The sequence below is a fragment of the Pezoporus flaviventris genome, unplaced genomic scaffold, assembly GCF_033815535.1.
Source record: "Pezoporus flaviventris isolate CSIRO_AGI_PZ_B2104156 unplaced genomic scaffold, CSIRO_AGI_Pfla_v1 ptg000066l, whole genome shotgun sequence".
Classification (NCBI taxonomy): domain Eukaryota; kingdom Metazoa; phylum Chordata; class Aves; order Psittaciformes; family Psittacidae; genus Pezoporus; species Pezoporus flaviventris.
The window spans coordinates 24633536-24657160 of NW_026892614.1; the positions used below are offsets into that span (position 1 = coordinate 24633536).

At 40.3% G+C, this 23625-nt stretch overlaps 1 protein-coding gene across 2 annotated transcripts in view; it reads left to right on the forward strand.

The window, feature by feature from the left end:
• TIAM2 (TIAM Rac1 associated GEF 2) overlaps window positions 1–23625 on the forward strand; it is a 134664-nt gene that overhangs the window by 46447 nt on the left and 64592 nt on the right. For both annotated transcript variants that reach the window (XM_061471592.1, XM_061471593.1), the window contains 5 exons: window positions 961–1072; window positions 2117–3319; window positions 9114–9549; window positions 14715–14887; window positions 15922–16146. In XM_061471592.1, the coding sequence (XP_061327576.1) occupies window positions 2123–3319; window positions 9114–9549; window positions 14715–14887; window positions 15922–16146 (2031 nt within the window). In that variant the 5' untranslated portion in view covers window positions 961–1072; window positions 2117–2122. The remainder of the gene's footprint in view (window positions 1–960; window positions 1073–2116; window positions 3320–9113; window positions 9550–14714; window positions 14888–15921; window positions 16147–23625) is intronic.

Consider the following 23625-nt stretch of genomic DNA (forward strand, 5'->3'; position numbering starts at 1 on the left):
CTAGGTTAACCAGTGAATTCTTTTAAATATCTTCAAGGTTCTTATACAGTAAATAACCACAAAGCAAGTAAAAAAACCCAAAACTCTACACGTTCAAATCAAGCGGGTATTCAGTTAAAAATTATGAACAGCAGCCACTGAATTTATGCAGAGAAGAATATTTTTTTGGGTAGTATATTAAGAATGGTTTCTAGCTAAAAATGTGTATTCTAGAACTGAGCCTGCAATCTTGTACATTGTCTTTTCTACTGAGTGTTTCAGTCTCTAAACTGCTGGTGTGTTCTGTGAGATTCAGCTTCTGTCCTTTTGATTTGAGTTGTGGCTTTTGTGTGCCAACTGAAGAGACAGTATGTTCAGATGGTCAGGAAGAACTTAGGTCTTGTTACGTTTGTGTGTGGGCAGCGCTTGGTGCTGTCTTTTTCTTGTTTTACTGGCAGATTAACTTAAAAACCAGAACAAACCTGAAGAGGGAGGTTGCTGGGTAGTTGATGGAGTGAATTGCACAGTGGCCTTTCACGGCAGGGGTCATAGTGGAATCCAGGTTTGGGGAAGGATAAACGGGTGCTGTGGGACATTGCTCTGACCGGTTTAGTCCACATTGTAAAGATCACTGAACAGTCCTGCCATCTGTAATTCGTCTTTCAAAAAGAAAACTGGAGGGGGCTCAAATTTTGCCTTAATTTGTTGTTGAGGGGGGACAAGGACAGAATTAGAAAAAAACCACCCAGTGACTTAATCCTGTTAATTCAATGTCAGTTATTAAAGTCCGTGTATAAAAATGTATTAAAAAGTCCGTGTATAAAAAAGTCCAGGAATCCCTGGAACAGACCTCTCTTCTCTGTTTTTAACTTCAGTCTGTGGGTTGTTTTTTTTTTTTTGTAATTGTTTTGCTTATAGCTCTAGTAAAGTGTAAGTTCTATTTGAATGAAAAACCTTCTTTGTCTTTTTGGTGTTTTCTAGGAAGGCTGCGTGCAACTCCATCCGGATTTTGGCAAGTGTAATGGCTGGCCACAAAGACAATGCAGAGCATGTTAGCTGCTAACTGTGCCCGTGTTTAAGAGTGATTCTACAGGTTTGCTCTTCATTCTGTACTATGCTTTTCATCTAAAAGTGCTAAGGGATAGACGTAGGAATGTTAAAATATATGCAGACTCTAGGAGATAAGATTATGCTTTTGCAGCGGCTTATTTTGACAAAATTTTAATGAGGCTATAGTATATTTTCCTAAGAGTGATAGTCTGAGATCCGACATGCAAAGAAGCGTAGTGCCAATGGAAAACCACTTTGATGTTGTTTCTGTAAATTACAAAACAGTGGAGATTCACTCCAAATAACAAAACAGATCAATCTCTTTTACTTTGGGGTACACTTCATGTATGTTCAAAATCTTCTGTCATCTCACGGGACCAATTTGACTGCTCCAGTGTGTGCTATTCACTGTGAATTTAGTAAAAAGCTGAAAAGCATTTTACTAACTGAACTACCAAACTGTGCCATGCTGAACAAACATAATGCTGTTTTGTGCTGTAATAGAAGATGAGGCTGTTCAATAACCGAGTTATTTTTTATTTGGATTTTCTTTTTCCTTTATCCTGTATTGACTCCACTTAAACACAAAGTTGGGGTTTGCTGAACAGTTCACTGAGGCAACACTTGGTTGCAAAGAAACCAGCCAAGCTGAAACTGCAGTGGGCTTGTCTCCTGACAGAAGGGATTTCTTTGAAAGTACAGTTCACTTTATGTTTAAGTTATGATTATCTTGCTGTCTCCCTTTCATTATGCCATTGTTCTGGGGAGCCAGAGATTTTGTAAGTTATAAGAAAAGGACGTTGCCAAGGGTGTGGGTGGAGAAAGGTGTTGACATGATTTCAATGGAGTTAGATTCCAGCTCTATAACAGAGGGGCAATGAACCACAGAGAATAGGCTTTCCTAGCTTGCCCCTAAAAGAAATTCAGTTATGAATTTAATGTTGTAAATGGCTAATGGCTTTTTTTTTGAAACAATTGTTTCATATTATTTTTAAAGAGGCACTTTTCCTGTGTAGACGGTAAAAATGGTCTGTTACTTTTTGCTGTCTAATAGCCATTGTTTCTAATGAAGCTCTACTTAATTTAGGGGAAAATGGGGAATTCAGAAAGCCAATACAGTCTTCAGGGATCGAAAAATCATGCTGCTGCTACAGCTAGTGCCAAGCAGAAGCCTTGTTCTCTGAAAATTCGCAGCATTCATGCTAAAGATGAAAAGTCTTGCTCTATGCATGGATGGGGACATACCAATAGTGGCTCAAACTACAAATCAAGGTCCCTTGCCAGAAGCTGCCTCTCACACTTCAAGAGTAGTCAGCCTTATTCATCTAGACTTGGTGACACTGTGGTGAAGGTCTCTAAAAGCAATGCCTACGCCAAACACAGGACAAATACCTCGGGGGACTACTGCCAAGGAAGTAGCGCAGTGTTTTTGCCAGAGAACGGTTTCCACTATATTGGCCTTCAAGCTGGAAACAATCACACTGCCTCTCGAGAATGCAATGGACACATTTTAAATTGCTACGGAAAGAATGAGAGTCTTGCATCAACCTTCCCATCAGAGGACAGGAGAAGTCCGAAAGTTCTCATTAAAACATTGGGGAAGCTGGATGGTTGCTTGAGGGTCGAGTTCCACAATAGCAGCAACAGCAAGGTACCGACTGAGGAGTCCAGTGGACCAGTCCAGTTGCTGAGGTATTCACCTGCATTGGAATCTAAGCCAAATAACCTGCTTGATGTTAGGAGGAACTCCAGTGCAGACTGTTCTTCAAGCCATCGTCTGTCACCTACCGATTCAAGGCTTCGATCTAGTAAAGGAAGCTCCCTCAGTTCCGAGTCTTCATGGTATGACTCTCTCTGGGGAAATGCTGGGGATATCAATGAGCTGGATGGTCCATACTTGACCAGGAGCACTCCAGATACGAGGATTCATGCCAGTTTCCCAGCAAGCGACAACAAGAAGTCCTTCAACCAAAGTTCATCTCTTTCCTCACTCCGAGATCTCTATAAGGATACAAATTTGGAAAGCACTCCTTCACCTGGGATCAGGCTGTCTGACGAGTACGTTGACACTCATGGAAGCCTAAGCAACCGTGTCTCATTTGCCTCAGACATTGATGTTCCCTCCAGGGTAGAGCAGGGAAGTCCTGCACATTACTCCTCCTACACGCTCCCGTGCAGAAAGTCCAAGCCCCTCAGTGAGGATGCATCCAAGAAGGATACATTAAAAAACCGTATGCGACGCATCAGTGACTGGACGGGAAGCCTCTCGAGGAAGAAGAGGAAGCTGCAGGTATGTAGGAAACCCCAGCTTAAGTGCCTGAAAGTTGGTTTGTAGATTTCTCTTACAAATGTAGCGATTGCATCATGTTTGTCTTTCTCACAGGATAATTACTTGCTAATCTGATTTAGTAATTTGTGGAATTCTGAGAAGCATTGCATCGCTGGAGCTGTCTGAAATACAATAGCAAAAAAAGATAAATGTTTGTATGTGCAAATTTTCCTTCCTATTTTGTCAGTTTCTTAGTTAACTCCAGTCTCTGCAGCCTAATCTCTCAGTGAATTAGCTTTTGAAATAATTTTTGAAATCATTGCATCACTTAAAAAGTAACTTGGATTTTTTAAGCCTTCTCTTTTTTTCACCTGTGCCATGAATCAGCATATGTTTATGAAGAGTGTGGAAAGAGCAGTAGAAGGAGGATGTTATAAATATCTTTGAAAGTATTCTCTGTTCGTATTATTTGCTTTACCATTCACTTTGGTTTCATTGCTGGTCCATCTCTAGCAAGGCAAGCAGCTGTAGAGTATGGACCAGGGCTGCTGATTCTGCCTCCACCTCCACTAAGGCATTACATGGTGCTTAGTTCACCAGATGGGAAAGCTTGAGTTGCCATCTGGCTCGCTGGGAGATGGTGGTGTGAAGAAAGAGATGGGAGGAGGACAAGATGGAGGGAAAGGATGTTTCCTTAGAAGAATTTAAGGCTAATCCCATTAACAGGAATTTAAGATGCCTGTGTTTAGTAATGAAATTCTCATCTCTAGCTGTAGGTCCCAGAATTGGCTCTTTAAATGCCAGACTGTGCCTGCACTTCTGCCTCTGAGTTCACAAGCTGAAATGGAGGGCACAGACTGTTTTTTGTTTTGGTTTGCATCTTTTTGTATTTATTTTTTAATCTTCCCTAGTGTCTCTTATACAGGAAGAGTCACTGTGCTTCCCTAAATGAAGGATCTGCTCCTTTTCAGAAACATTGGAGTGCTGACCACTTCAGAAGTGAGCAGTGAAGGCAACACCTTCTTCTGTAACTTAGGCAGCAGCTATGCAGTAGATCATAACACGTTTTATGTGGCATGTAAAGCAAATATTGTCTCCCATGTTGGAAATTCAGATAGCTATTGTGCTTAGCAGGCACCTGTCATAGCGATGTAAACCACTGACAGACCTCTAGGCTCAGAAGTAAGGTCGGCATAAGGTTTGACAGTGTAAATCCTAGGTGCAGGCTACAGAACTGGGAAAATGAAAATGAAAGCTGTTTATTTGGATCACTTCTTTTGTGAGTTGGTGCTCATGTACTTTATCAGATGCTGTCTCTTCACCTTTTTACTCTGCTGTGAAAGAGAAGGTGAGGGAGAAAAACTGGAATCAGTGGAAAGCCTCAGCACCTAGAGCTGGGATTCTTCACTGGTTTCAACATCTGTAGCTGTTCTGGATTTTACAGCCAGGCTTTACATATGATCTCTGCATCGCAGACCTTTGCCATGTATTGCTTAGTTATGACATTTTCAGAATGGTATTTATGGTGCACGATTCATAGCTGTTTTGAATTCGCTATGCAGTGAGCTGACTTCAGACACAGCAAGGGAATTTGGCTGGTGAGATTGCATCAAGCTTGAATCTGATTCTGGAAGAAGGAAATAAGCCCTAGCTCAAAAATGGTGATTTCTTAGGAAAAGGCATAGGGTATAGTACTTGATTTTTATCAGACAAATACCCAGTGACAGGAGGGATAAGAGGGGTGCTGAATGCTTTATGATTTTGCCTTCCTCGTGAGGCTTGGTCAGTTCCTTTCTGCCTTGCACACTTTGAGTAACCTGCCATCTCTTCTGGGGGTTGCTGTGTTGTAGTTTGGTAACGATTAAACTCTCACTGGGTCCTTTGGCTTAAAAATGCAGAAGTACCGTGTGTGGGTATGATGTGTCAGAGGGTTAAATCGCTGTTTGTGAGACTGTTAATCACAGTGATTGTCGCCTTCGTGTTTTGCTCTGAACGATGTGTCCCTTCCTCAGCACATTACTAATAACTGACTGTGAGTCACTTGGACTGAATGTAGGTGAAAGCTGGAATATTTCCCTGTAAGTAGGCCTAAGCACCAGTGCTGACTGGGTGGATAGGTACCTCCAGCTGACCCAGTGGAAACAAGCTGGCCAAGCCTCCTGCTTCATGGGGCACAGGACCAGGAGGCACAGTCTTGGGATATTGAGGCCGGTGCCCTGCTGCTAGAAAGGCAGTAGAATTTAATCTCCTTTGTGAGCAAATTGCAATTTAAAATCAAGTGAGCTTTTCCCCATCTTGAAGTCTGTTTCCAGATCCTCTTACTCCAATACTTGCTAATTTGTAGAGTAAATGTAGTCCTCGCCATTTTGTTCTGATGCCAGCATTGTCTGCTACATTAATTATTCTTCCCTATTATTTAATCTGTTCTGATTTGGTTAAAGGGAGAAATGGTTTATTTTCTCGGGCCACATTTGAGGGGTTGTGCAGACTCTTTTTTGTCTGCTGTCTGAAGATAGGAAGTCTGTTTCCTTTTTAATTCTGGCACCCTTCCTCTGCACCTGTTTTAAATCATCCATAAACAGATTTGGATATGGGATATTTCAGAGGAGCCCATGGCTGTACCCTGTCTAGTGACTTGGATGTTTCCTTATGTCTGACTTGATCTGATACTTGATCTGATACATCCTGGAATTTAGTTTGCCTTTCTAATAATGATCTCATGTTAAGACTTGCAGCCATTCTGTGCCATGACCCAGCTTTTGTGGCTTGAGAGTGTCCTAATGTGTTCCCTGGCACTCGGCTGCACGGTATGTCCTCACTTGGTTTAATTGCTGCTGAAATGGTGTTAGGTAGATGGTATATCAGGATGCATTCTGTGTGAGCAGCAAGGTATATATGATGCATGTGCAACCTGTGGAGAGAATTTAGGCAGGCTTGTTGCACAGTCAGCCATGGCTAAGGTGGTGATGTAAGGTCAGTGTGCAGCTGTATAACATGGAGAAATTGCTATCTATAATGAAAATCCAGCCACCAGATACTGCTGCAGGTAGATTAAATAGTAAATAGCCTCTTTATGAGAATAATTTCTGACATTTCCTGACTTCGTAAGCCAGAGCCCTGAAGTGTGGTGTAAAGAGAATTAAAAGTACTTTGAGACAACCTCTTTCTTTGGCTTGAAAATTAGTTTTAGATTCTACTTTGAGCTTGGGCCCTAATGAATTTAGCAGGCTTCATTGTTTCCTGTATTGTTCTTCACAGCTTATTATAACATGCATCACTTTGTCTAACTGATATTTTAGCCACTCTTTCTTTTGTATAATCTACAACTATTCCAGGGTGTATCTCAGACATTGAGAGGCCTGCTTGAGTGCAGCTGAGCAGAAACAGTGGTAGTTTTCTTTCACTGCTAGATGCAACAGAGAGTAAACAAGTGGTGAGTTGGCCAGCAGGGAAACCACCACCACCACCACCACCAGCAGTAATTTGGGTCAGACTTTTTCAGTGGTGAACAGATACTGCTATAGTGACACCCTCACTGAGGACCAGCAGAGACTGCGTGACTCTGCCAATTCTATTCTTTAAAGAAAAAAAACAAAATACAAGTGATGTTGTCATGGTGAACTGCACATATTAATTTTGGTTCCTGTGTTTACTCTGCTCTGGTACTTCCTCATTTCTACCCTTTCTGTGTGCATGGAAAAAAAATAGGATGTGGTTAGTGGTTGTTCGTGGACAGGTTGTATCCCACCCTTTTCATTAATGCTTGTTGTTTCAGTAGTGGCCCTTCACAGCAGACACCATCTCATGTTGTTTTTCTCACTAGTGCTTAGGGACTGAAAGAAACATGTATTTTTCGTAAACTGTATGTTAGTCTTCTAAAGGACACTGTCAGTTCCTGGAGAATAATCAAACAATTAAAATAGAGGATTTTGGCACACATGTACAGTGACAGTAATTAAAAAGAGGGTGAAGAAAGCTTCCAGTTTCCCACTGAACTGCAGATGGCCGATCTGCAGTTGTACGATCCATATTGTACAGTTGCTTTGTGGGCATAAACACATTGCACGTGTGATTATTCCCTGATTATTCCCTTCCCTCTATTTCTCTCCCTTTACCACATGGAAAGCAAACCTGCTGATGTTCAGGGAGTTACTCTCCCTAGGGAGATGTTTAGGGAGTTCTCTTTGATTAACAGTCTGCAATAAGATTTGAGGAAGGTGCTCCATTACCCAGAAGAATTGAATTGTTGACACCAGACACAGTGATCTGAAAAGCCAGATTTGAACTTCAGTGTACTGTAAGAGAATGTGGGTTTCTGTTCAAGTTGGCTTTTGTGAGGCCATGACCAGCAGCGTCCTGCTGTTTAAGAAGTGGCTGTCTGGTGACACTTGGGAGGGTGTGTGATGCCACTGTTGCTCTTGGCTACATTCTGGAGGTCCTGATGCTATCAAAACACGGCACAGCTTTTCCACTGAAGTCTTGAAGAGCACTGGGTGGGAAGCAAAGGAACAAAAAGTAGTTGCTTTCAAAGCTGCTGATGAGAGCAGCTCAGGGGAGACCAAGGTTTATTTACTTCATTCATGTGCAGAAGTCTATGAGCAAATAAATGCTTTTAGAGAGGCAGTCTAAACTTGAAAGTATAATACTTTTATTATTACTGAGGCTAATAGCTTTGCTTTTTGAATTGTTCATAGCAGTCTCTTCCCTCACACTTCTACTGCAAAAGGCATCGTTTTTTTTTTTTGTGTTCTCAAATCGTAGTTGCTTTTAAAAAGCATCAGCAATGCTTCAGTTGGAAAGACAATAAATGGTTTTGTATGATGGGTGATGTGATTCTCAACAGTGAAGTTCGACGAAGGGGTCTAACCAAGGATGAAAATCCCTGTCCATTACTGGACCTTGAGAGAGTTGGGACCCTTCAGCACATTACTGGGAAAGGCTTAAGAAAGAAAAGGACTAATATGCCAACAATGTCCCATGTTAATAAGCAATTGCAAGAAATGGGCCTACCATCGGGTATGGGTATTTCAAATAACATTAGCCGGCCTCTCAGTACAGGGGATGAAGTTGCACAATGCAATTAGGAGAAAGGCCTGGCAGTGCTTGATGAAATAGTCAGGCTTCTGGGGGTTTCCAAGAAGTAAGAAAATGCACACCTCTGCGGTCTGGAGACTGGATTTGTGCCAGTCAGCAAGCACATCTTTTGTTTTTTTTTAATCACAAGTTAGATTTTTGTCAATTAGTCAATACTGTCAGCTTAAAATAGTCTCAACTTTTGACCCTTTTTGTGTTGGCTAAGCAAAGTTTATATGTCAAATAGAAAGTGAAGGTAAAATCAGCCTAGCTCTGCTGAAGCTAAATATAGGTGTCACCAAAGTATTGAAAACCCTGCAATAATAAAGAAACTTGTTGTGACACTGTTTCTGCTTATATTCAAACAGGCATGTAAGTAGTGGTTGTTGGGTTTCAGATGGATGATGTGGTTGTCTCCTGCAGTCCCTCAGGTTTCAGCCAGAGGAAGTCCCAGCAGTTAGTAGTGAATTTGGATATTACTCGCAGGGGTCTGACTTACCAAAGCTCAGAGACTTAGTGGTTAAGGTTTAACAGGGTCCTTTTGAGAAAACTGTAAGTGGTGGCACTGACAGTGTCAATGACTGCTGAGGGAAAATCTATGATGTAATGATGAAAAGAGGTGGCCCTTGATGAAGGATCTGGCTGTGGCTAAACTTGAAGCAAATTTAAATACAAATATGTGTGTCTTTTCATCGTAGCTCTGGTGACTGATCCCCGACAAATTCCTTTTTCCTTTGCACAGGAGCCAAAGTGTAAAGATGGGAGTGAATACTTTGACAGCAGAATGGACAACTTCACTACAGACATGTTGGCACCGTCACAGCTCTCTGCTTTGCTGTGGGCACCCGGCTCCAGCCATGTCCTGTCCCAGAGAAGCGAGTCCACCAACGCAGTCAGCAGTGATGCTCTGAGGCAGAACATTTATGAAAACTTCATGCGGGAGCTGGAGATGAGCAGGACAAACCTAGAGAACACTGAGACTTCTTCAGAAACAGAGGACTCCAGTGGCGAGTCCCTCAGCTCCTTGGAACAGCTGGATTTGTTGTATGAGAAAGAGCAAGGAGTGGTGCGCAAGGCAGGGTGGCTGTTCTTTAAGCCCCTGGTGACCCTGCAGAAGGAGAAGAAGCTGGAGCTGGTCACACGGCGGAAGTGGAAGCAGTACTGGGTCACACTCAAAGGTAAACCATCGTGTTGCTCGTTAGGCTTTGCAGTGGCAGTTGTTTCCATTGTGTCTCGGCAACTTTTCATATGTGCTGGTTCCTGTGACCAGGTTAAGTGGGATCAGAAGTTCATGCCTAACTTTACATGGTCTACACATATGCTTAAAGTGGAGCATGTGCCTAAGAAGCCCGCTTAATCGAGGTAGTGCTCATGTCTTTGGGATTGTATGTGCAGGCTTGAGGTTCATACCATAGCAAGAGTGTTGTTTTGTTTGACTTCCCAGTTTCTAGAATTGGGGGTTTAGAAGATCCTTTTGGATGGAGGAGATCCAAGACCAAATTGAACCAAAACTGAGAAAAATACAGAAGCCACACCACTGTCTCAAGGGGATTCAAAATTTAATGATCAGGACAAGTCCTGGGTGCTCAATTCCCAGTCACAGGCACACAGTTCCCTGGGCTTTTCTATGAGGTTTACTTAAAGTTGGGTAAAGTTAATGTGAAAAATTTCAATTCATGTGCAGTACCTCATGTGGCAACATAGTGAAGAGGTGAACTCCCATGCTAGAGCATTTACACTGAAAAGTGTGCAGTTCAGGGCAGAGGAAGCTGAAGTAGGAGCAGGGGAAATCCTGAGGTGCCTGAGGCTTAGCTGCCATGAACAACATGAATGCCATGGCTTGCCATTCTCCCTCCTTTCCCTGATGACCTTTCACTTTATCCTGCAGTGCCAATCCCTTCTGGCTTTCAGCATGCCCATCTTCCCATTTTCCCTGGCTGCTCCTGCTGTGAAACAGCTCTTTAGGAGGAATCTGCTTAAAAGGGGCTGCTGCTAATGGGGCTGTGGTGCGATTGCTGCTCTCACAGTGTGCATGCATGGCTCAGGGTAATTGAGCAGGTAGGTGTGCCACAAGAAGTGCATGGGTGTCAGGCAGTGTGAGACGAAAAATAACATCTATTGTGGGGAGGAAGAGGAATTTAATGGGTGAGTTCATAGTCTTATTTTTATTTTTTGAATTGCATCCAAAGTATTTGCCTTTCAGTAAATATAATGCTAAGTTAATGAGTAAGGAAATGATCAAACTTAATAATTTCCTAGCATATCTGGGACTGGAAGAGAGAAAATAACAGCTTTCCCACAGGTTGCCCTTTTCAAAATCCTGCATGGGTGTAGACCTGAAGGAAAATGAACAGCAAACAGCAAGTGTTGGGCATGTTGCCGTTGATAGCGCTGATTTGAAAGGAGCACACATGCAGGAATGTAGCAGTTCTGCCTAATGATTCAGAGACCCGTTATCAAGGGATCAAAATGTAGGCACTCTTAACAGTTTAAATCACTTATCTTGATCATCAGATAGCATGATTCATGCTTGCAAGCAATGTATACAAAAGGGAAACACAGTACCTGTGTTCTACCCTCTTATTGTATGTGTTTGTTTTCTGGAATATGAATATGAGTTTGATTTGCCTCTTCTAAAATACGAGTAATTTCTAAACCTATCAACACTCTAAACTGAAGTACATTCTATACTAGTAGTTCATGCATTTGTAGGATAATGAAGCTCTGGAAAGGAATTTAGGTACTTCATGTGCAGTTCTTTGTAAAATTGGCCCATTGGTGACCTTGAACAAGTGGCATCCCTTCTTGCTTCCTGAATTTTCCCAGCTATAAAAAGGAATAATAAAATTCTTTGTAATAAACTTTTATTAACTTCTAACATTATAAGACGTATTAAATACAATGCTTTTTACTTTGGGTGCGTGATATGGCTGCGTTCATGGTGCAGAATCTCTTCCGCTTTGTTAGCTGTTTTAAATATACATTCTTCATTTCCTTGATCTTGTACCTTTATTGTCCTGTGGAGACTTCTGATGCCAAAATAAACTTGCCTGTCTGGATATCAAGGCGTAGTTCTGTTTTCATAATATGCTATATCAAGATCAAGGCGCTTGCTTTAGTTTTCCTTATACAGAGTTTTGAATAAATCTGTATTTAATTTGTTCTTGAAGTTTAAATAGCCAAGGTATTTAAAAATATGGCTAAAAATAGCCATGTATGCAAATGGAGAACAGCATGTTTCTTTGCACTCCATTGAGATGTGTTTAATTATAAATATGCAGAAGGCTTATAACCATCTGGTTACCTGCCAGACTTCAAAGTATATATGTCCTGAGGCCCCTTGCTCTACTTTCAGGGCCACCAAGACCTGAGCTGGAATAGTAACCCTTTAACAAAAGGAACTCTCTTTTCCATCTGTCCTGTCTAATTAGTTTATTTTAAAGAGGGAAATTGCATTCCCATTACCCTCCCCCTTCGCCTCAAGTTCTGATTAAAATACTTGGATGCTAATCAGTCCCAGTGGGTCTTTCAGAGTTTATGAAACTAGCTGCTTTCTGGGATCATTTGGCTTGACCTAAACATACACCTGGGGTGCTATACACCTGAACCCACATGCATGCCCTTCAGAATTTTTTATTAATGTACATACAAACTATCAGGATAAAAGTGACATATCTTTAGTTACCTTTTTGATAACACATAGGGGAGCATATGGGAGTTTAAAATAGAACTTAATTTTCTTTCCTAAAATGCAGAAGTTGTAGTGGTTGTACAGTCCTGCTGCTGCTGCTGAGTACAAGAGGGGACTTGGTTTTGTTGGTATAGTTTGCCCTGTTATGTTAAAATGATGACAAGTGCCATGCCTGATACGCAGAATATAACAAACCATATCCTTCTTTTCCAACAGCAGAAATCTCCAAGTTTTTCTGTCATAAAGATCAAGTGAGGGCTGCTAAGGGGAAAGGATGGGATCAACTCATAGGATTTGTTCTTATCCTAAATATTCTGCCAAACACTCTGGACAGTAATAGGAAAAAGTGCACTTAAGCAGTATAGAAGCATTTCTATTTGTTGGATTCCTTCCTTTGACAACTGTTCAATTATCAGATGATTTGGTCAGTAAGCTCTGATACATACTTCCCTTTTTGTTGTAACTGTACATTAGCACTGGAGAATGCGATTGCCTGAATGCAGTGGAGGAGCAGGTATAAAGTACTTCCATTGAGGATCACTGGAATCTGTCTCTGCCAAACAGCAGAGAGCTTCTGGCCCTCTGGAGAGTTGTCCTGGCCATTTCTGATGCTTGTTCTGATGCCTCACTTTTTGTACACTTGAAATCCGGGTTGTATGAGGACAAGTGTATTCCACCTCATAACTTGTTACAGCAAATGTGTTCCATAAACTCTAGTAGGCCCAGCTTTCCCCTTTATCAGACAGAAGAATCAAAAAATCCCCTTGATTTTGGTTCTGATGTCAGATTTTACCCTTGAGGAAGTTCCCCTCAAATTTATGTGGCTTTGGATGATGTGTTTGGGATTTTTAGTGCAGCATTAAGTGCAAATGTTAGAGAACTGCTAAAATAAAGTTTGAACTCTGGTTTTACCTAAGTCTTTTGCAAGCATTCACAGAGGAAACATTTCTGTTTTACAAGTTTGGCTATATCCCCTTGATACGCTCCTAGGTGCATGTGCATATGTACACACATTGTGTCACACACACAAATGACTGAAAATCAGCATGTCAACCCAAATCTCAGTTTTGGTGCTGCCCTGTGTTGTGGTGCCTTTTTAATTTTAAAGAAAAAAACAGCAAAAAGCAGGATAGAGAGATGACAATGCTGTAGCTCTAGCAAAAGAAAACTCAAGCCTTGTATTGGCTGAATTTTAAGTCCTCTACTGAATATGTATTGATCTTACAGAAGTAATATATACATGGATTACTAGGCCCTAAGGCACCACTGTGATTCTTTGGTCTGACTTGCTATGTAAAATAGCCATAGGTCGTCTTTAAATTAATTCCTAACTGAATGTGAGCTTATCTTTTGGGGAAGGCTTGCCTTGCTGGAGAGTCCATCATCAGCCTCAGATTTTTCTAACTGCTTAGCTTATCCTCAGTTTTCAGAATGTATTTACAGTATCTGGTCTTAGTTCTTCCAGCTTAAACCTTCAGCCACAGTATAGTGTTAATTTATCTTCCAAATTAAAAAGAAAAAAAAGGCACCAAACCCTCCATTATTAAGCTGCCATTTCCCAGGGGTGAAAGTGAGGGTTATTTACTTGTTTTTCTGGATGCATAACTAGCCTTAGAAATTCTTGAGAAATCTAATTTGGAACTAGATTAGTTCAGTTGGTGATCCCTTGAACAGGCAAATTGATACATCTCAGGAGACAGTGGGTTTTAACGTGAGGCAGGAATGCAAGGCTAGTGGGGATGGAGGAGACAAGGCCTCCTTGAGCCAACTTCACTCCTAAAGGCAACATGGCAACGTAGTCATATTGTCTGGGACTGGGAACAGGTTTCCTCTGCTGTTCTCCAGAAGTAATTCCTGTTGTTACACTCAGGATTGTCATCATCAAGGATAATGCATGCTTTCAGGATGCAAGTTTTGTACCTTGGATATTACACCATTTGCAAGACCAAACATCCTGAAACTCAGCCCCTTTAAACCTGTTTTAAATTAATCAGAATTGTCTTAGTCTCCAGTTTGCAGGTAAGGGGAAGGAAATCCAGGTTAAATTTGAGAAGTTTATTCACTACATGTTGTATAAAGATAAGAGGTGCTGCAAATCTTTCCATCAAATACAAAGATTTCTTAGGTGGCTTTTATGAGAAAGTTGGTTTAATTTAATAAACAGAAAAGTCAATTTAAGCAGGCATGAATCTTTTCTACAGGTTTTAAAATTTTAATAGGCTGAGTTTATTCATAGAATCACAGAACAGTTTGGGTTAGAAGGTACCTTTAAAGATAGAGTCCAGTCCGCTATCATGGACATCAACATCTTTCACTAAATCAGGTTACTCAAGCCCCATTCAATCTGACCTTTGACACTTCCATTCTGAGTTATCCTGTTTTATTTTTTAAATCCAGGAATGTTTGTTATGTCCCTACTAGATGCCTGTTCCAATTTTCATTGGCAATTTCATCATTGTCTTTGCCTCTTTTCCAGTTTAGATGATCTTCATTTGTTCTTTTTTTGTTCAGAAGAGGGACTGATCAGAACTGATGTTCGCAGTTGCTGAAGGATGTCTTAATTCACAAAAGCATTAAAGTAAGAGAACTCAAATGGGAGATCCAGAACTTACCTTCTTCTTATGTTTTTTTTTTGTCCTCTGAACTGCAAAGGTTGCACTCTGCTGTTTTATGAGACCTATGGAAGGAACTCGATGGAGCAGAGCAGTTTGCCTCGATACGCCCTGTTTGCAGAAGACAGTATAGTGCAGTCTGTTCCAGAACATCCCAAGAAAGAAAACGTGTTCTGTCTCAGCAATTCATTTGGAGATGTTTACCTATTTCAGGTAACAGTATGCATACGGAACTTTGTAGTTGTTTCCATTCTAGAATGTATTTATGAGTATGCACATGGGTGCATATGTTTGTATATACATATGCACACAGACATCATGCCTGTGCCTTTAACTTAAAAAGAATAGCATAATTGCACTATTACACTCTACTATTATAATATTGATTTATGTGTATGACATGACTTCAGGTATATGGTATTACACCAGTTGGCTCAGTCACTTACGGTTTAGATACAAAAAGAACAAAGATCACAAATCTGCAAAACTGCTTTGGTACATGGTTGTTACAAGCTTCTAAAAAATCAGCTTTTTTTATCAATTTCTTTTGCATCTGTTAGCATTCCACCCTTACAGAATGGTGTGCTCAACCCGGAATCTGTTGGCCTTGAAGAGAGTTTGCTTGTGCAAGATGTTCAAAAGCGAAAGCTAAAAATAATCTAAAGATCTTGGCTCCTTATCTGCACCACTGTAAATGTTAATAAAGAACAGTATTATGTAGAACTGCCTGCATAGAAACATGTTGATTCATAGTCAACGCTTGTACAGAACTCCAGGGATAGCTTGTGCATAGATACCTGCGTGTCCTCTCTCCGCTAACTTGGCATTTTTTAAGGAAGGAAACTCTTTTCCTCAGACCTTACATGTACAGTCTTCTCTGTTGCAATGTTACCTGCAGAAGAGGAGGTTCATCTTTGCAATCTGGTGGGGTTTACCTCAGTTAATTGGAGTTACATCTTTCCCACAGCTCATGAGGTTCTGTTGTGCTCCTGGAGCTCTCAGACCTTGCAGGTCTAAGAAGCAGAAGGTGAAGGTTGGAAGCAAGTTATGGTGGAGTGGAGGAAAAGCTCAAGCTTCCTTTGTTTGCACAGTTTTAAAGATAAAACCTTATTTCACTTGTTTTAAGATAAACTCCTAAGATCACAGAGAACCTGTCAAGCACTTCATGTCCTAGAGCTGCTGATTTTTATTATCTTTTTTTCCCCTCTTGTCTGGTCATAATGTTGTGCTGTTGATTTGTTTCACAGGCAACAAGCCAGACAGATCTAGAAAACTGGGTTACTGCCATACATTCAGCCTGTGCTTCCCTCTTTGCAAAGAAGCTTGGGAAAGAGGACACCGTTAGGCTGCTAAAAAATCAAACCAAGAGTCTATTCCAGAAGATTGACATGGATGGCAAGATGAAAAAGATGGCAGAGTTGCAGCTCTCAATCGTTAGTGATCCAAAAAACAGGAAGGCCATAGAGAATCAGGTACTGGAAACAATATTTTTACATGAGTGCGTTTACCATTATTTTGGGCTCTGACTGATGCTAGCAGTTTATTTAGAGTGAGCTATAGAGTATTAATGCTGCTTTTTTAATATCTGCTAATTAGACACTCTGTCCTTGAACAACTGCCATGGTTTTCCAGCTCAGTCCCTGGAAGAAGTTGGCTGTATTTTCCTGGAACAGAAATCCATCACTAGGGCTGCAGATTTATGCCTGTTAATCTTCTACCTATGAAAGAATATTGAATGAGGGCAGACCAGAGAGACAGAGTGTGAGATGGATCATGTGCAAATATCCACTAGTTAGCAAATGATAAATTTATAATGAGCCTTTCCTCTGGTCTTGATCCCTTTGATCTTTATAAAATCTTACCTTACTGTTGCTGAAGTTTGCTGAAGGACTTGGCAAAGTCACTTCAGAGAAAAGTCAATAGATAACTGGGTTTCCTAATCTTCTGATTTGACATCTCAGAGATTGACTTTTGCAACGAAAAAAAATCTTGATGCAATTAGTAACCAAGAATTCTTGATATACTTAGTAAGCTAACAGTTCTCAAAAAACATTCCTGAGGGAAAAGTTTACATGTATGTAGCTCAGTTGTTTAGTAGCTGTGGTTATTTAGTTGTCTTTTTCCCACTTTGAATAACAAGAGGAATATGAATTCTGGATTTGGTTTTGTGTAAATTTGGTGGTGTTTTCAATCATGTGGCAGTTATCATTCCACCATGCTGATGTATATTGTATTGCCAACACTGTAGTTTGTAAGTTTGCCCTACATCCTGTGCTGGAAAACTTCACTGGTGATGTATTTTGGGAAGTCGGCGGAAATGGTGTGATTGACTTCAGAAGGACCATGGCGTTTTTTTTATGTAGAAAGATGAGGCACAGTCTTAATTTATTTCCACTGGGGCATTACCTTGGAAACTGTGATTTCTATATCCTTTCTCCTTTTCCTTCCTCAGGAAAGCAACCACCCAACCTCAACTTTCTATTTTCTTTAACATCTGTATTGATTTTAAACCAGTACTTCTCTGCTGAAGACTTAGTAATTCACAGGGCTTTACAAGCAAGCAAAACCTTTTGTTTCACAGTTACCATCAGCCAAAAGGCAGTTGCAGTATGGAAACCTGGACTTCTAAAATTGCTATACCTATTTTAATGTACATACATGTTTCTTTTTGGTGTTCAGCAAAGGAGCTGAAGAAGCTCATCCGATACAGTCTTTTAAACTTGGTGGATTTGCAGGCTATCAGTTGATAAACCTAGTGCTAAACAGAAATGCAACCAAGAAGTTACAAGGAAAATTTGGGTTTTCTAAAGTAATGATTGTATTGAACTGCTTGAAAAATGTCTTCAGCCTTGTGGCCTGAAGACAGGGAGTCTTGTCTATCTGGTCAAGTAATAATAATAGACTTAATAACTGTTTAAGAGAAAATGGCAGCCATTCACACAGCTGTTGGTATTTTGGGGCAGCTTAGAAGAGGTAAGTGAAGCATCTGCAAGAGCATTATACACAGAGCAGGCAGTGCCAGTAGTAGCAGTGCCAATGCCACTGGCAGCATGGCTGGAAATCCCAGGTTGGCACATACTACCTACAACCACATGTGTTTCTGTTTCTATATGCAATAAATATGTTGTGGGTATTGGTATTCCCCCAGGGTGTAACTTCTCCCCTAAACTGAAGAGAATTAGGATGAAAGTTTGAAAATCCCCTGGCACCAAGATGAATTTCAAAGCCTGTCTTTAAGAAAAAATTACTTTTCCTCACTGTTTAACCTGCTGGAGAAAGCTCTGTGTTTTCTGTGAATATGGAGCCCTGTCTAACTGCTACTGAAATTCGTAAAATGGATTATTAGCATTTATTTGGAGCTCTTTTAACAAAATATTGCACATTAAGTCAGAAGTGGGGCTGTCTGTGCCTGTAGAACTGGTTTTAATGGGATGGAAAATCTACCTCACAGTGAGGGCACCACAGCTCTTGGGTGTACTTTATGTACTTGGTACATAAATCTATTCCATTGTCTCGCTTTAGAATAATATGAACAATAGTTGCTTGAAAGCATTATGGGGTTTTCTTTTCAAATTTAAATACGTTGGTATAATCATGTTTTCCAAGGTATTCAGAGGTTTCTGATGTGATTCATATTTTCTTTGCACATGATACTCAACTTATCAGATGCGTTATGAACACAGGTATTTACTTGCAGGCACTGGAATGATAAGGCATTAATGAGAAGAACAGGCACGTGCTTGGAGATATTCTTAATAGAAGTTTTCATGTGTCCTCCAACTAAAAGTTACTGTAAAAAAGAAAGGGGAGGAGGGTGTAGGTTAGGTGGTGGGCTGTTTACTCTGAGTAGTCATTAAATCTGTTAGTACCTTTCTTCCCTTCCCTTTAGTGGTCTTTGGCTTTTTACACAGAGCGTAACTTCATTAAATTTTTTTTTTGTTTAAAATGTACTAGACCCTTTCTCTTTTCTCTCACATTTATAGGAAGAGGACAAGTATCGTTTTGGGAATTTTTTTTTTCAGGCTTCCCAAATCCAAATTACACATCTTAATTTTCTGTAAAGCGTCTGATGAAGACTCACAATAACAACACTCAAAAATAATCTTTTCAGGGAACTTTGCTAACACTTGCCAGTTTTCCCTCATACAAATTCAACTTGAATTATGATACACAGTTACTTTTCTTTCTTACCATCCTATACTAAAAAAAAATACATCTAAACTGGTTAGAACAGATCTTCAGGTTAGGTAGTCTTTGAACTGGATAGAGCAAGGCTCCAGTTTCTGAGAGTTCAATACTCTTTTCAGGTATCACTCTTCAGTGTAGGATGGTCCCTCCCTGCATCATTCACAAAATCCTTCTATTTAGTAGTAGTGGACTGTCTCTAAGGAATGAAATGAGTAGGCCAACAGAAAGCTAGGGAAGGTCATCCTCATTCTTCTGACCATTCTAATTACGGTTTTGCAGAAGGATGAATTTCAGTCTTTGTATTGCAAGGATTTAGTATAAAATAACGAAAAATGAATATACCGTTCCTGAATGTGGAGTTGCACATCATGATCTCATACAATGAAGCTGGTAGGGAAAATGTGTAGAAAGGGCTCGTCTTCTGCTTTTTTTTTTTGGGGGGGGGGAGGGGCAGCTGAATGATAAGATTCATTGGCTTTCTTCATTGCATCCCTAGCTATAGATATACATGTGGTACTGCCAGTTTCGATCAGATTATTAACAAGAATGTAAATTGAGTACATGTGGGTGCAATTTTGTGCTGTCCGTGGTATTGGGAATAAGATTTCCCCTGTGTTGGTTAGAAATAATAAAAATGCTGTTCTCCCACAACAAGCAGAAAAATAACATTTATTGTGAAAAAAAAACTATTGTTATTTCAGGAAATTTTCTTAATAATTTTTTAAGTCACTAGGAAGAATTAAGATTAAAGGGTATTGCTAATTGTGCATCATTGTTATTGAGCTCTATTATGTTCCCTTTTTATTTCTTTGAGCTAAAAGTTATGATGGTATCTCTGTCGTGTCCTTTAAAGTAATGGAATATCTGGGAGAGTGATGTTTTTGCTTCTCTGAGTGTTCTTTAGGAAGTAATGACAATAAAAATCTTTTTCTTGTCCCCAGAAACCAAGTGACTCATTTATCCAGATGGAAACAGTATGAATTGTGTCTGAGAACCAGGGACTGGAATGCAGTTTGGTGTTGTTTGTAATGTGGTTGAAAAGCTGTTCATATAAAACAGCAGCAGAAGTTTCTTTTAAATCCATAGAGTTCCCTACATCAGCTTGCAGAGATACTTTCCATCTGGGAAGATGATACTGCTTAGGGGAAAATTCTGAATTTTTTACTGCTATAGATAGTGAATTGTGTCAGCCAGGAGCTCATGTTTCTATATGGTATACGAAGTGTTACTAAATCCAGTCAATTTTTTTTAAGCACTGAGAGAAGGCCCTCCTTCCTGTGCATCTTCTTTTGTGCAGCCTTAAATAAGTGCCAAGTGGAAAACTGGTATTCTGTTATTAACTGAGCTGTCCAGAAGTTTCTTGCATCCTTCCTCCAGGTTCTTGAAGTATTGCTACTTCCAGTTGATACGGCATCATTTCTGGCACTGCTTTTCACAGTTCACATACTGGTTTGGCTTTTATTACACTGAACTGCTGTTGCTTTTTTACAAAACGGGTATTTGAGAGTGAGACAGTCCTTCCCCAGCCCCTCAAAAGATGCTGTTTGCCCTGTAGTGTAAGATGGGCAAGGAGCCAGGGACCATTCCAGAGCCACACTGTTGAGTCTGCAAACCGTTAGCAAGTTCAAGTGAAGGTGACACTAGAAATGTCACCTACAGAGAGAACTGTATAACATGTAAGAGCTATGGATCTCCATATCGCCTGCTGGAAACCACAGATCTGTATTGTGTGGTCTGAATGCATTTACTCCTTTGCTGTTCCCAAGCTCCCACTTCAGTTTACCTGTAGAAAACCTAGCAGGGTTATTGAATTAGCAGACACCTGCTTTCAAGCATCTTCCTTTATGCCATCTGTTTGTGAGATTTAAAATGTAATTAATTTACGATTGTTTCTTGGTGTCTGAATAGATTTTTTCATTAACCTGGAGGACAATCAGCTATTTATGTTCTGAAAATGATCATTACAATGAACGTACTGCTGAAAGTATCATGCTGATGTTCCTTTGTATAGTAACTCTAAACAACTCATTCTTGAAACTGTTTCTGATGCAAAAGCTTGTCCCCTCACTTAGTCCTCCCCATGTAATTACTGTCTTGCTCCTGCATGAGGCTTCCTTGCATGAGTTTTCCTGGGGGCCCAGGCTAAATAATTAATGACCCTAATTCTTAAGGTTTCCTACATTTCACTCCTTTGTCTCTCTTCCGCAGCCTCCTTTTCATCTCTACCTTACCAGGCTCCTATTAGGCTGAAGACATTTATTTGGGTGGCCCCTCCTTGCTTTTCTCCCAGGCTTTCCCAGGCTGCCACTAAACCCAGAAATTCTTGCCTAGCATGTGCCTGTACTGAGAATGACATCCTCCTTTTCCTCTAGGAAAAGCCTTTAATGCTCTTACTAGAAATTCACATGGAGGTTTTGAAACAGTGACTGAGAGAGGAGGGTTTGGATGCCCTGGGTACTGTAGCTGGTAGTACAGGCAACAGCTGAGCAGGTCATGTGGGGAGCATTTCATGTGTGTTTGGCTGTTTCGGTGTGCCTCACATTGGGACGTATATCTTTTCTCTTTGCAGACTTCACGCTGTTGTTAGCCTTTGTCACTCATTCTTGCTCTTATGGCTGCCTGGTGCCTCCACTTTTTCTTGTTTGCTTTTGAGCAGATTTTGAAAGGGCTGTTTTGTCTGTGCATGATGAAGTTAAGTCCTTGAGCATCTTTTGGGCAGTCCTCCCACATGGGGTGGAGATTTGCCTCACACAATAGTAGAATAAGGATAGCAGTGGCTAGTCTGCAGGCTGTAAATTAACTTCATGGATCAGCTCATACTGTGCTTTGAAGTTGTTGCTTTTTTATTTGTGTGCTTCCCCCATTTACTCTTCAAGAATATAAATCTTTAGGAAGAATTATCATAGTTTAAAAGGCTTAGACAAATAGCAGCTGGTATTGCTTCGTGGTCTACAATTGGTTGCAGACATCCCTGGTTTTGATAAGACTACAAGACAATCCCAGAAATTCCCTGCCTACAGCTTTTGCTAATGCCATTAAATGTAACATTGTGATTACCGATTCTTTTGGAGCTGATTAGCTAGCATCCTGCGTGACTGATAAACACAGTAATTTAATTATTTCTTCAGAGTGTCCTTGTGTTATACCCCACTCCCTCTTCTTTAGATTATTTTTATTTTAAAGTACAACTCAGTACAATGTTTAATGGAGATTTTGAAGAAGGCCACAGAAACAGATGGATGCCTGTGTTCAGCTTGTGCTCAACAGGGACAGGATGCTCCACTCCAGCAGCATGCAGAACAAGCCTTGCTCTGTTCCTGAGCTATTAAAAGTTGGCTTGGCTCTGTACCCATGAAGGTTTCATCCCAAAGGGAAAGATTTCACCTGAGCTTGTAGCTTTTGGCTTTGTGAAAAGCTGACAACCATGTTTTCATTCTAGTTAAGTGTTGATACAGAGAAAGAGCTCATCACAAAACCTCCTATTTGAGTTGTACCATATGTAAAGTACTGGCAAGCAGAAACATGGACTCTGTGAGGACTGTCTGAGAGCACAAAGGAAGCAAACTAAAGGGCAATGATCAAATAAACCCAAGAAAAAATTTGTTATCCTTTCAAAGATGCATGTTTTGAATGTTTGTGGTGAGAGATTAGATGTGGCATCTTCATAACGTGGACATGTCTGTTCTTTTTCGCTGGACTTTTGGGAATTGCTCTCATAATATTTTGTAAATTCTGTCTTTTGCTTTTAATATTGATTCCCTGAAAAACTTTTTTTTAGTGTACTGTAAATCATAATTTTGCATTTGCAAATGTACAAAATAGTATCTTGTCTTCCCTTTCTTCACCCTACCTGCTTAATAAGATTACCTCTTACTTCCAAAAGTATAGCCATAACTGATACCACAGTTTGTGAGCATACATGTAAGAAAGCCAGACTAGGTAAAGTTTCTATCAGTTGTAGTACAAGTCTCAGGACTGTTTTGTTAACAGGGCTTTTTTTGCCCTTTTATTGCTCACTTCATGGTTGAAAGAAGCAAGATACTTGTTTAGCTCTTAGGATATTTGGCCCAATTATAAGGAAACTGAACTGACTTTGCTTCTAGATGAGCCTGCAGGTCATAGTTCACCTGAGATTTTTATTATGTGTGTCAGCTTGTTTCTAAGGCACAAGGGTGCTTGCCCAGCCTTGGCTAATCTCAAAGCAGGGTGATAATGTCCTGTGTGCACAGGGTCAGGCAGGGTGTGCCAGGGAAAGGTATGAAGTCAATGCACCTTAGAGAAAATATAATGAACTTTCTCCGCGGCCCTCAACCACTGGTTGAACAAACAAAAAGTGATTGGAGCTGACATTGAAAGATCAGCATTGTTAGAGGATTTTTACTATCTTCAGTACATGAACTTGGTGCACATTAACCTAATGGATGTGCATTTTCTGCCTTCCTGTGTGTGAATGTACCTACTCCATTAAACACAACTGCCTTTTTATTTGAATGAATCATTATTAATGGATATTGTACACCACAGGGGAAATTTTAGCTGCAACTACCAATCTGTAAGTTGGGGAAATGAAAAGAAAAATTTTACTTCCGTGCAGTGCATAAGCATATATGCTTGTATAGATGAGTGTGTATGTACACAGATACTCAAGATGTGTCATCTAAGCCTTGATTGAGAACTTTATCTGTCTAGCAATATATAAGTCTCTTTCCTTTTCCTATTTTTACATTGAAACTGGATTAAGCTGTCTGTTACATCTGTACCTG